We start from the raw sequence: 13,959 nt of genomic DNA on the forward strand, positions 1-13,959 counted from the left end.
GTAAACCTGAGCTCATCTAGATCTCTGCTGCCCGTATCCCAACTCGCACCAAGTCCTGTTCACTCATCACCCCTGTGCTCGCTGACCTACCCTGGCCCCCGGTCCAGCAACACCTAGATTCTAAAATCCCCATCCTTGTTTTCAAATCCCTCCATGGCCTCGCCCCTCCCTATCTCTGTAACCCCCGAGATCTCTGCGCTCCTCCAATCTGGCCTCTTGAGCATCCTTGATTTTAATCGCTCCAGTATTGGTGGCCGTGCCTTCAGCTGCCTCGGCCCTAAGCTCTGGAATTCCCTCCCGAAACCTACCTCTTTGACCAAGCTTTTAGTCACCTGTCCTAACATTTCCATCTTTGTTTCGGTATCAATTTTTGCCTGATTACTCTCCTGTGAAGTGCCTTGGAATGTTTTCCTACATTAAAGGAGCCCTATAATCCAAGTTGTTATTTCAGTGTTTTTTTAGCCAGGTAGGCGATACTTTGAATCTCACATCCTGCGTGCAGAGTGGTCGATGAACCATGAACCAGGCTCACCTGCTCCTTAGAGGTAGAGAAGATGAAAGGCTCGTCCATCCAGGGACAATCTACAACCCCCACCCACCCCTCGCCATTACAGCACACGGTTTAGACTGAACTAGTGTTCCACACCGTTTTCAATGGGCCAGAAAATGCTGTATCAGGGCACAGGCTTGAGGGGCTGAATGGCCCACTCCTGTTGTTCCTATCTAACAGTGTCTGCCATTAGTTAGAGGTGCCTCTGCACCCTTCAGCTAAAAAAAAAATGTTTGCCCACAAAGTTGCTGAAAGTGCAAGCTGATAATGGCGCAGCTTCTGGGACCTTGGTCAACAGGGTATCTTCTTAACCAATAAGATTCAAGGATTGGGAAATAAATAGCGGAAGGACTGAGAAGAAGGGTGAATTAAGGGGGGGTGAATTCAATGTCAAATCAGGTACAGAAAGAGAGGGAACGAAAGATTGGATTAAGAGAGAGAAACAAAACACAAAAGAGAAAATAAAGTAAAAAAAATGTTTTAATGTAAAATTTGCCATTTTTAAAATCGCCCCGAAAACTTCAAATCCTGAAGGATCAAGGGGGGAAAATTGAGTCGCGTCCCCTTTGGGGAGATAACTTCGCCGGCCCGAAAAGGTTCGTGCCCCCGTGCCCAAAATTGAATTGTAGCGCCCCAAGCAGGAGGCGGGGCTACTGGAAATGCTCCCCCTCCCTCTTGGGGCGCTCCCATTGAATATCGCAGCACTACATGCAGCAGCGCCATGCGTGTTGGCACGTAGCACCGTGGTACTACAGGCCTTCCTCCCCTGATTAAAGGGGAGGGGCCTAGCGCAGTGTGCACCGGGGCCCTGCTGGACCATCGAGGAGCGGGTGCCAGCAAAAGAGCCCAGAACTCAAGAGGAGTGCCAGGCTGACGGATCGCGGCCGGCACCCCACAGCAGGAGACCAGAGGGGGCAGGTGCTGGCAGGCGGCCCAAAGAAAAAGGCCGCCTGGCACCTGTCCTTTAATTATCGCCGCCCCGGCTGCAAAAACGCCACCCTGGCCCTGTTGGATGTATCGTCGGGTGGTAGGTCAGGGGTCTGGAGACAAGTTTGCGAGCAATGCGCTGCGCACGGCAATGACGACATTGCTGGCAGTGCAGCGCCATGGGGTGCTACTAGCTACCACCGCCGCTAACCTCCCGCTGAATTTCGCGGAAGGCGTTAGTGCTGCCGCGCCCGGGCACTAGTTACTTTGCACCAATGGGAGGTGCAAAACAACCGAATTGTTCCCACTATGCCTCCAGACTTGTAATAGTTAAATTTGAGTACCAGAGAGATTGATTGGCAGTCATTAACACGTACCGCATAGTTACAAGGTTACTTACGCTTGTAATGATAAAACTTAACGTTATGTGACGAGTTTGAGGGGTAATTATTGGTCAGATGCAGTAAGTTCCTAAAAAGAAAGGGAGGCTAAGGGTGAGATGCCATTTTCGCGAAGCTAACGGTGGTAAGGCGCAACTCAGAGAGCAACTTTTGGATATTCATATTTAAATGCACATCTGCCCCTTGCCTCTACTATTTACCCATAAATAATGCAGTCTTGCCGTTTTTTTGACAGCAAAATCTGACTCAATATCTTCTGTCCCTCAAATCTCCAGAGGAAGGGAGGAGGTAATTGGTAACTTGCAGCCTACAAGGAGATAGATATGGCAATCAAATGAGAATACCTCTGTGCAAACTATATACAGTTGACATTCTCTTCCCTCTTCTTTCCTTCAGGTGCCTGCCACAGTAAGTATATATATTTCTTAGATTTTTACAGCGTGCTTTGTGTTGGCAGATATTCTAACCACGTTTACCCAATTAATGCTTACACTCAATGTACAGGAGCTTTAATTGCCCCATAGTCCTGATTACACTCAATGTATAGGAGCTTTAATTGCCCCATAGTCCTGATTACACTCAATGTATAGGAGCTTTAATTGCCCCATAGTCCTAATTAATGCTACAATATTAAAATTTGCCGGGCTGAGGGGAAAGAGCAGTGGGGCGTGGGACTGATTGGATGGCTGTTTCAAAGAGCCAGCACAGCCATGACAGGCCGAGAGCCCTCCTTCTCTCCTGTCTGATGCTGTGATATGATTCTACTGCGGTTTTTTTCTTTCTGTGTAAGTTCCAGGTACAGAATGGGAAGCTGCCACAGACTTTCTTTGATGAGCAGCACCTGGTAAAACGAGGGACAAAGTACCAGAACGCCAGGGAGGTGAGCGACACCTACATGCTGGGACCCGGCACCTACATCTTGGTGCCATGTACCTACAACCCGAACGAGCAAGCAGAGTTTGTCGTGCGCATCTACTTCCGGAAGGGGAAGTATCAAAAGTAATTTATTGTTTTTTAATCCTTTTCCTCTGTTTCCGTTTCCCTCTCCCGCTATTTCTTTTTCTCTGTGTCCCCTTTATTCTCCATTTTTCTCTGCTGGGAAACCCATGCGAGGAGCCGGACCTTCGGTGCAGGCAACTCTAGGGATGAGAAGAGTTGGAAAGGAGAGGAGGGTCCCCTAGTGGTTATTAGCACTGGACGAGCAGCTCAGAGATTGGGAATTCAAATCCCGCCATGGCAAATTGGGAAATTGAATTCACTAAATCTGGTGATTTATGGACTGACACCATAAATAAATCCGTGAGTGCTGCCAAATATGTAATAAAAACTTAACTGGTTCACTATTGCCCTTCAGGGAAGGAAACCTGCCGTCCTTAATGTTGAATCCGTGAATCTTTAGGTAGTGTGTCCTTCAAATAATCGACAGAGACTGCGGAGGAACAATCAACAGGTGTTTACTGGATGAGGGTTGCTCTAAAACTAAACAGTACAGATTCCTACTCAGGGTTATATACAGGTGTGGTCACTGCCGGTACTACAGTATACAGGAGCTGTAAAAAGTAGTTCTCCCCTTAAAGGCACATACACTACAATTCCTCCCCTTTTAGATTAACAGTACCATAACATTCATTTAACAATTAACACTTTTAACATGCAACATTAACTGAAAATAGTCCATTTATAAATTCAGTCTTTGGGGCGGCTTCCTGATCCTTTCTGGATAGCGCCTTTCCTGAGTGTCTTGCTCTTGGTGCGGAGGCGATTCTGGCCCCCTGTCGTCGGTTGGTTCATCAGCTTCCGATACTACTGTTTCTGGGGTAGATGCTACCTGTATGTCGGGTTCATTACCAGGTACGTGAGATATGGGGTTGACTCGTTCCTGTGACGCTAGGATCTGGTCGACATGGCATCTCACAATGTTCTCCCCAACATTCACTGTGTACATTAGTGGCCCCTGCCGTGTGCATATCGTTGCCATTTCTCTGTTCGGTAGTTGCGGGCCAAGACTGGTTGCCCTACATTGAAGCTCCTTGTCGGCTTCTCATTGATGTGCTGGAATTGCTTATTCTCAACATTTCTTCGTACATTTGGTCTGAGCAAATCCAGACGAGATCTCAACCTTCGGTTAAAGAACATCATGGCCGGGGTCTGGTTGGTAACTGCATGTGTCGCATTTCTGTAGGCTAACAGGAAATTGTCCACCTTATGCTGCAGTGGAATGTCGTCATCGCACATGGCCCTTACGGCCTTTTTAAATGTTTGTACGAACCTCTCAGCCAATCCATTTGTGGCTGGATGATACGGGGTGGATGTGTAATGCCTTACCCCATTCCTTTTCATAAATTTCCGAAACTCTTCGGACACAAACTGTGGTCCGTTATCAGAGCAAATCTGCTCTGGCAAGCCGTTCCTGGCAAATATGGTCCGTAGGACTGCAATCGTTTTCTCCGTGGTGGTGGAGGACATTTTGATCACCTCAGGCCATTTCGAGTGCGCATCCACGGCTATTAAGAACATTGGCCTAGAAATTCAGTTGGGCGCGCCAGCCGTTAGCGCCTTAGGAGGAGTAGATCTCGAGCGCTAGGCGCTTGGCGCCCGGGCGCAGCGCGATCTGCGCCTCGCCCCAACTTCAGTAGACACTTAGCGCCGGCGCAAAGTCTTAGCGCGCGCCCTGCTGCGCGCGCAGATCATGATGTCATTGCGTCGTGCAACGCCCTTTGTGCGCCCGGAACCGGAACTTCACTCGCGCCGCCCCATTGTGCGCCGGGCGGCCCTAACGACTGCGAAGTGGAACGGTACACAGCCGAGGCGGGCCGCGGGGAGCGCAAATTAAAGGGCACTCCTGCAGTAGAAAAGGCAGCCGTTTTGCAACACTTTGTGAGAGACAAAGATGATGATGATGATGGAGGAGGGGTGGTGGTGGTGGTGGTGGTGGTGGTGTGCCGGTACCACATAACAAACTGATGGAGAGAAGCCCTCCCCAACAACACAAATACAGCAGTCTCGGCCTTTCAAAAAACCAAATCCACCCTCCCCCTTTAAGAGCTCACCGGAGCCAGAGTGTCTGCCGTCAATCAGCAGCTCGCCGCACCTGCCCTGCGCCCACCTTCCGGTGTTAGCGCCCGGGCCGCCGGCTTAGCGCCTAAAGAGAGCCGTGCATCGCCAGTTTTAGCGCTCGAGCAAACTCTTAGGGCGAAGCTAATGAATATCGGGGAAGTGGCCTCGAATTTGCGCCGGGCGCAAACTTTAGCGGCCGCCCGACTTTACCGCCCCAAAAGTGGCTATAATGAATTTCTAGGCCATTGAGTCCATGAATGGACCAGCAAAATCAATATGCACCCGTTGCCATGGAGAGGAGAGCCACTCCCATGGGTGTAGAGGGGCATGTGGTGGTGCATTTTGGACCTTCTGGCATCCTGAGCAGCTCTTTGTCAGGTCCTCGATTTGCTGATCGATCCCCGGCCACCACACATAAGCCCTAGCAAGGTTTTTCATTTTCACCCCTCCCAGATGGCCTTCGTGCATCTCATTGAGCACTCTCTCCCTTAACTTGGGTGGAATTACCACTCGGGATCCACACATCAAGGTCCCCTGGCATACTGACAGCTGTTCTCTTCTGGATGAGAATGCTGGCAACAGTGAGTCGCCATGTGTTGGCCATCCCTTCACCGTCAAATCATATACCCGAGACAGTGTCTGGTCATTTCAGGTCTCCTTCTCTATATCCGCATTAGTTACTGGCAAGCGTTCAATTATAGTCGAATAAAATATTTCGACAGGGTCCACTGCTGGTGCTTCCTCCGCAGTAGGCAGTGGCAGGCGTGATAGCCCATTAGCGTTTCCATGCTGTTCGTGCCCTTATACTCTATTTCATATTGGTTCGCCCCTAGAAAAAGGGACCATCTTTGTAGCCGTTGCGCAGTCATCACTGGAATGCCCTTCTTTGGATTAAAGATGGAGACAAGTGGTTGGTGGTCAGTCAGCAAGGTGAACTTCTGCCCGTGCAGATAGTGGTTGAACTTTTTCACTCCCCACACTAGGCTGAGGGCCTCCCTGTCAATCTGGGCGTAGTTACGCTCGGCTGAGGTTAGTGACCGAGACGCAAAGGCTACTGGCCTCTCCAAACCGTCCGGGAATTTGTGCGACAGCACCGCTCCAATACCATAGGGTGATGCATCACACGCCAACCGAATTGGTAGTGCTGGGTTGAAATGAGCCAACACCTCTTTTGATGTGATCAATTCTTTGCACTTCTGGAAAGCTTGTTTACATTCGTCATTCCACTTCCATGGTACCCCCGTTTGCAGTAGGGTGTTCAGTGGGTGTAGTAACGTAGACAAATTCGGCAAGAACTTATGGTAGCAGTTCAGCAGCCCGAGGAATGACCTCAGTTGTGACACATTTTCTGGTGCTGGAGCCTTGACTACTGCCTCAATCTTTTCAGGGGACTTATGTAACCCCTCTTCATCAATAACGTGGCCACAATACGAGATCTGCTTCTGGAAAAACTCGCATTTGTGGCGATTAGCTCAGAGCCCATATTCCTTCAATCTAGTGAGCACCTGCTCCAGGTTGGCGAGGTGATCACTGTCATTTTCGCCCATGACCAGGATGTCATCCAAATAACACTGGGTCCCTGGAATCCCTTGCAGGACCTGATCCATTGCCCTTTGCCAAATAGCCGGAGCTGATGCTACCCCGGACACCAGCCGGTTGTATTGGTAGAGACCTTTGTGAGTGTTGATCGTGAGGTACTGTTTCGAGGCTTCTTCTACCTCCATTTGCAGGTATGCCTGGGCCAGATCAATCTTAGTGAAGCGTTTTCCTCCAGATAGCGAGGCGAAAATATCTTCAATCCTTGGAAGCGGATATTGTACCGTGTGAAGGACTGGGTTCACTGTCACCTTAAAGTCCCCACAGATACGAATCTTCTTTGGTTCCCCAGGCGTATTACTCAACGACCTCTTCATTACAGGAACGATGGGTGTAGCCCACTCGCTCCAGTCCACTTTGGACAGTACTCCAGAACGTTCCAAACCTTCCAGCTCTGCTTCGACGGCTGGGCGGATCGCATAAGGCACCGGTCTGGCCTTAAAAAAAACTTTGGGCTTGCATTTTCCTCTATTTTGATCGTCGCTGTTATGCCTTTTAGTGTTCCGAGTCCCTCCTGGAACACTTCTTGTGCGTCAGTTAGCATTTTTGACAGTCGTCCAGGTGTGACGTTGTCATCCTTTTTGGCATCTACCGTCAGTGCTTGTATGGCATGCCAATCTAACTGTATCTTCCGGATCCATTCACGTCCTAGTAGTGGTGGTCCTCCATCTGGCAATACATATAAGTCCATTTTTGGTGTTTCCTTGCCGTTGTATATCACGTTCACCCTTATTTTTCCTTTGGGGTAGACTTTTTGCCCCGTGTACGTCTTCAAGGTAATCTCTGTATCTCTCAAGGGTATATGTGAGAATAGCCGCTTGTAGTCCCTTTGGTTTATGACTGTTAGGGCTGATCCTGTGTCCAATTCCATTTTCACTTGGACTCCGTCTATCTTGAGCGTGACCCAGATAGTTTGGTGATCCTCCATTTTGGTTACATTATGTAGTTTCAGACAACCCAGCTCCTTGCTTCCGGAGTCTGTATCACTTTTCTGTTCGTCTGAACTACTCTCCGTCACCTTATGTACCTTTTTGTACTTCTCCTGTGGCGGTTTCTTGCTGCTAGTTTTCTTTCCCGACCTGCAGACTCTTATTATGTGTCCTACTTTTCCACACTGTCTGCACACTTGGTCCTTGAACCAACAATCCTTATGGTCGTGTGTTGTTCTGCCGCAGCGATAACACTTCACTGCTCCATATGCCATTTCATTTGTGCCATATTCTTGCGGTCTCCGTTGTATCTCTGCAGCGCCCCGTGCGGCTGCTTCGTGTGATACTGCCATGTTGAAAGCCTTGTCCAGCGTAAGATCCTTTTCTGATAGAAGCTGTTTCTGGGTTCCTTCACTTTGAAGCCCACACACAAACTTGTCCCTTAAAGTATCTGCTAGTCCCGTTCCAAACTGGCAGTGTTTCGATAGCTTGCGCAGTTCCGTTAAATACTCAGCATTACTTTCGTCTTTATGCTGGTTCCTTTTGTGAAACTTAAATCTTTCTGCTATCAGCAGCGGTGTGGGGTTTAAGTGGTCCTGTAGGATTGCCACTATGCTTTCAAAATCCTTTTCCACTGGCTTCTCTGGGGTGACTAGGTTTCGCAGTAAGCCGTACGTTTTTGCACCCATGGAATTCCACAATACCAGTGCTTTCCTGGCATCTGGCACTTCATTCGCTTTGCAGTACTCCTCTATGCGTTCTACATATGTCGCCCAATCTTCGACTTCATTGTCGAACGCTGTGACCCTGCCACTCTTCTGCATCCCTGGGTGTGGTTAGACTGGTTAAAAATGGCATCTCCCGCACTCTCCCTTCTTCTCCGCTGGCTCAAAATGGCGTCTCCCGCGCTTTCTTTTCTTCCCCCGCGGACGCTGCTCAGCCCTTGAACACCGGCCGCGCTCTGTGCGTTTTCCTGCACGCTTCTCTTGTTGACGCCGCTCGGTCTTCAACCCCGGCTGCGCCCTGCGCGCTTCACCCTCTCTCGTTGACACCGCTCGGTCTTCAACCCCGGCTGCGCCCTGTGCGCTTTACCCTCTCTCTTACCCGTCGACGCTGCTTGGCCTTTTTCTGTGCCGTCGGTCGGCTCCCGCCGCCGCTGTCCGGGAAGGGTCTGCGCCGTACCTGCTGCCAGCCCGCTGCGCTGGATCGTCGCGGCTGGAGAACCAAGCCCAGCTCTCCACAGCCTCCTCTGCCTGCTCAAGTCCTCTCCGGATGGTCGACGCCCAAACTGATGGAATCGGCCTTCTTCTGCAGAGTTGCAGGTAGGTTCGAATCACCTCGTCGCCAATGTTGAATCCGTGAATCTTTAGGTAGTGTGTCCTTCAAATAATCGACAGAGACTGCGGAGGAACAATCAACAGGTGTTTACTGGATGAGGGTTGCTCTAAAACTAAAACAGTACAGATCCCTACTCAGGGTTATATACAGGTGTGGTCACTGCCGGTACTACAGTATACAGGAGCTGTAAAAAGTAGTTCTCCCCTTAAAGGCACATACACTACACTTACCTGGTCTGGCTGAAATGTGATTCCAGTCCCACACCAACATGGTTGACTTTTAATTGCCCTCTGAAGGGGCCCGGCAAGCCACTCAGTGGTATCAAACCAGTACAAACACGGACTGCTTAGCCCACCACCACCCTCTCAGGGCAACTAGAGAATAAGCAATAAATGCTGGTCTTGCCAGCGATGCCCATCTCCTAAGAATGAAAGAGACCCAACATTTCAGGTGGGCTGGAGACCAAGCAATACGTTCACCTCAGATCAGAAGTTGGCTCCAGCTCCCCCTCTCTCTGTGTAAAGCAAATTGATTAAATTTGTAGTTTAAAACTGAATATATAACATGTCTCTATATTTCTTTTCTTGCAGAGATACGAATTACAACTCTAATCTTCAGAATCCTACGGTACCCACCAGCTTCTTATCTAAACAAATAAAGAAAGAACAAACTTTCTTAACTTTCTTTTATTTATTCATTCACGGCATGTGGGCGTCGCTGGCAAGGCCGGTGGATGTACTGTACTTAGATTTCCAGAAGGCATTTGATAAGGTGCCACATCGAAGGCTATTGCGGAAAATAAAAGCTTATGGTGTAGGGGGTAACATATTGGCATGGATAGAAGATTGACTAGCTAACAGGAAACAGAGAGTAGGCATAAATGGGTCATTTTCTGATTGGCAAGATATAATGAGTGGTGTGCCACAGGGATCAGTGCTGGGGCCTCAACTTTTTTACAATTGATATAAATGACTTGGATGAAGGGACCGAAGGTATGGTTGCTAAATTTGCTGATGACACAAAGATAGGTAGGAAAGTACATTGTGAAGAGGACATAAGGAGGCTACAAAGGGATATAGATAAGTTAAGTGAGTTGGGAAAGATCTGGCAAATGAGTATAATGTGGGAAAATGTGAAGTTGTCCATTTTGGCAGGAAGATAAAAAAGAAGCATATTATCTAGATGGTGAGAGATTGCAGAGCTCTGAGATGCAGAGGGATCTGGGTGTCCTAGTGCATGAATCACAAAAGGTTACTATGAAGGTACAGCAAGTAATTAGGAAAGCTAATAGAATGTTATCGTTTATTGCGAGGAGAATTGAATACAAAAGTAGGGAGGTTATGCTTCAGTTATACAGGGCATTGGTGAGACCACATCTGGAATACTGTGTACAGTATTGGTCTCCTTATTTAAGGAAGGATGTAAATGCATTGGAAGCAGTTCAGAGAAGGTTTACTAGACCAATACCTGGAATGGGCGGGTTGTCTTATGAGGAAAGGTTGGACAGGCTAGGCTTGTATCCGCTGGAGTTTAGAAGAATAAGAGGTGACTTGATTGAAACATATAAGATCCTGAGGGGTCTGGACAGGGTGGATGTGGAGAGGATGTTTCCTCTTGTGGGAGAATCTAGAACTAGGGGTCACTGATTAAAAATAAGGGGTCGCCCATTTAAGACAGAGATGAGGAGAAATTTTTTCTCACAGAGGGTCGTGAGTCTTTGGAACTCTCTTCCTCAGAGGGCGGTGGAAGCAGAGTCTTTGAATATTTTTAAGGCAGAGGTAGATTCTTGATAAGCAAGAGGGTGAAAGGTTATCGGAGGTAGGCGGGAATGTGGAGTAATCGGATCAGCCATGACCTTATTGAATGGCGGAGCAGGCTCGAGGGGCCGAGTGGCCTACTCCTGCTCCTAATTCGTATGTTCGTATGTATTTATTGCCCAGCCCTAATTGCCTTTGAGAAGGTGGTGGTGAGCCGCCTTCTTGAACCGCTGCAGTCCGCTTGGTGAAGGTGCTCCCACAGTGCTGTTAAGGAGTTCCAGGAATTTGGCTCAGCGACGATGAAGGAACGGCGATATGTTTCCAAGTCTAGATGGTGTGTGATTTGGAGGGGAACTTGGAGGTGGTGGAGTTCCCATGCGCCTGCTGCCCTTGTCCTTCTAGCTGGTAGAGCTCGCGGGTTTGGGAGTTGCTGCCGAAGAAGCCTTGGCGAGTTTCTGCAGTGCATCTTGTAGATTATAGAGCTCCTTTCACATTCCAAAGCATTTCACAGCCATTTGAATTACAGCCATTTTCTGCACTGCAAGGTCCCACAAACAGCAATGTGATAATCGCCCAGATAATGTTTCAGTGATGTTGGTTGAGGGATAAATAGTGGCTGGGACGCCAGGGAGAACTCCCCTCCTCTTCTTCAAATAGTGCCTCAGGATCGTTTACATCTATCTGAGGGCCTCGGTTTAACATCCCATCCGAAAGACAGCACCTCTGACAGTGCAGCACGCCCTCAGTACTGCAGTGTCAACCTTTTTTGCTCAAGTCTCTAGATTGAGACTCGACCACAACCTTCTGGCTCCGAGGGGAGAGTGGTACCCACTGAGCCACGGCTGACAAACCAAGTAAGCGTCAATAGCAATGCATGGTAGTCTCAATAAAAATATTTTAACATTAGTGATCTTTAACTCTTCGACTCCCACAGAAGCCTGGGAGTGGGACTGGAACAGAAGGAGGTCTCAAATTTTGGGGGATTTGGTGCAAAGACATAGGTGAAGGTATTAGGACGATGTGTGATTGAGGGAAACATGTTACACAACTTAATTCCCATCATTTATGTCCTCGGACATAAAATTTAAATGATGGATTTGGGCCTAAGGGGAAGCCAGCACATTTTAAAATTGGTCTGCCGTTGCCCTAGGACTGTGGGCCCCACTTACACTGCGCGTTGCTCCCCTCCCCCGCCCATCTGAGGTGGACTAGGTGATTCCAGAGCCTGCACAAAAAATGGCATTGGCTTTGACCCTGGGGAAAAGGTCACCAAAGGTCGGGCTCGCACAAGCTTTGCCCCCCCTTCCACTCCCGCTCCTCAGGTGGCTGTCAATTACCCGCTGTCCAGTTTCTGTACTTGGCAAAAGGCAGCAGCCCCCTCAACCTCCCACCCCTCAGCAATGGGGAGTCCTTGGGGAAAGTGGGCTCTCTCCTAACTCCTAGCAGTTCCAGGCAGGATAGGAGGCCTTGGGTGTCGATCGACTCTCTCCTCCGTCCTGTTTAGGGACATGCCATGGCCCAAAAACACTGATAGTGAGGAAAAGGAGACGGCAAATATTGATTGAAAAGGTCGTGTGTGGAGATGTGTGGCCTTTTTTTAATGTGATATCTCTCTCTCTCTCAGCCAGAACAGAGCAGACAGGATGACAGCTCTTGGGAAGGGATTTTCGATAAATATGCCCAGGTGAGTGTTGCCAAGGGGCCCTCTGTTACTGTTCTGTGTGTAGTTTGAGTAACTGAAGAGAATTCGGCCCGTCCAGAAAACTGGGCCCGCTGACGAGGGAGCCAGCAAGAGCTGAGCAGGTGGGTACATCGGAAATATTATCAGAGTCCCAACGGCAGGGTTTCACAGTCCTGTGACACATCGCCCTTCTCTCTTTCCCCCCCCCTCGCCCCACAGCCCACCCCCCTCGCCCCACATCCTCTCCTCCTCCCCCCGCCCCCGACATCCTCCCCTCCCTGCTGATCCTGCAGTAGGGGCACCCCTCGAGGAAGAAAGGACTTGCAGTTTTATAGCTTCTTCCACCACCTCAGTATGTCCCGAAGTGCTTCACAACCAATGAAGTACTTTTTGGAATTGCAGTCACTGCGGGCAGATAACACAACCAGTCAAGCGTCAATGAGATGAATCAGTTTTGGTTGAGGGATAAATGTTGGCCAATGCTGCTCTTTGTCAAATAGTGCTACAGGATCATTTACATCCACCTGAACAGGTAAACGGGGCATAGCAACTCTGGAAGGATGTATTGGCCTTGGAGGGAGCACAGCACAGATTCACCAGAATGATACTGGGGCTGAAAGGGTGAAATTATGAGGACAGGTTGCATAAAGTTGGCTTGTATTCCCTTGAGTTTAGAAGGTTGAGGGATGATCTAATCGAGGTGTTTAAAATGATTAAGCAATTCAACACGGTAAATACAGAGAAACTATTTCCTCTGGTGGGGGAATCCAGAACAAGGGGCACAATCTTAAAATTAGATCTAGGGCATTTAAGAGTGAAATCAGGAAGCACTTCTTCACACAAAGGGTGGTGGAAATCTGGAACTCGGTCCCCCAAAAGGCTGTGGGTGCTGGGAAAATTAAAAATGTCAAGACTGAGATCGATCGATTTTTATTAGTTAAGGGTATCAAGGTATATGGAGTTAAAGTGGGTAAATGCAGTTGAGGTACAGATCAGCCATGATCTAATTGAATGTCAGGACAGGCCCAGGGGGCTGAATGGCCTCCTACTGTTCCTATGGTCAAATGGCTCAATCGAAAACAGCACCTCAGGCAGTGCAGCACTCCCTCAGTACTGCACTGGATTGTCGGCCTAGATTATGTGCTCAAGTCTCTGGAGTGGGTCTTCAACCCATGACCTCCATGTCAGGTGAGAGCGCTATCACTGAGCCAGGGCCGACTCTTGTGGATTATTTCATTGTTGACTTACCTGGTTTAGGAGAGAGTAGCTGCCCAGGTGATGTTCTGTGCGCACCTCACATTCACCGATTGTATTTGCCTCTTCATAGGCCCCACAGCCAAGGTGGTCAATGCCTCGATCCAGCTGCTCTGACTGTTTGAGCCCCCCTGTGTCCCCTGACCCTACGTCTCACACCACAGTGCAGGTAAGCTGATTTCCATTCTTGTCCAGTATGTGGTCGTGTGTTGTTTTGCAGTTAAACACAATAACCAATTTGCACACAAACTGCGGTATTCTGCGGCGAGTGTCTCAACTCCTGACTCCCCAAAGCCTTTCCACCATCTACAAGGCACAAGTCAGGAGTGTGATGGAATACTCTCCACTTGTCTGGATGAGTGCAGCTCCAACAACACTCAAGAAGCTCGACACCATCCAGAACAAAGCAGCCCGCTTGATTGGCACCCCATCCACCACCTTAAACATTCACTCCCTCCACCACTGGCGC

The 13,959-nt window shown here is 49.0% G+C and overlaps 1 protein-coding gene across 1 annotated transcript in view; it reads left to right on the forward strand.

Moving 5' to 3' along the window:
* Nucleotides 1-1,751: 1,751 nt before the first annotated feature.
* The window catches only part of LOC147113120 (calpain small subunit 2-like), a 51,220-nt gene continuing 39,012 nt past the window's right edge, over nucleotides 1,752-13,959 (forward strand). The window contains exons 1-4 of the mRNA XM_085998010.1: nucleotides 1,752-2,877; nucleotides 9,389-9,425; nucleotides 12,180-12,239; nucleotides 13,564-13,659. Coding sequence (XP_085854136.1) covers nucleotides 2,774-2,877; nucleotides 9,389-9,425; nucleotides 12,180-12,239; nucleotides 13,564-13,659 — 297 coding nt within the window. The 5' untranslated portion in view covers nucleotides 1,752-2,773. The remainder of the gene's footprint in view (nucleotides 2,878-9,388; nucleotides 9,426-12,179; nucleotides 12,240-13,563; nucleotides 13,660-13,959) is intronic.

This window comes from Somniosus microcephalus, chromosome 9 (assembly GCF_052327205.1).
Source record: "Somniosus microcephalus isolate GS21.2 chromosome 9, FLI_Smic_1.0, whole genome shotgun sequence".
NCBI lineage: Eukaryota > Metazoa > Chordata > Chondrichthyes > Squaliformes > Somniosidae > Somniosus > Somniosus microcephalus.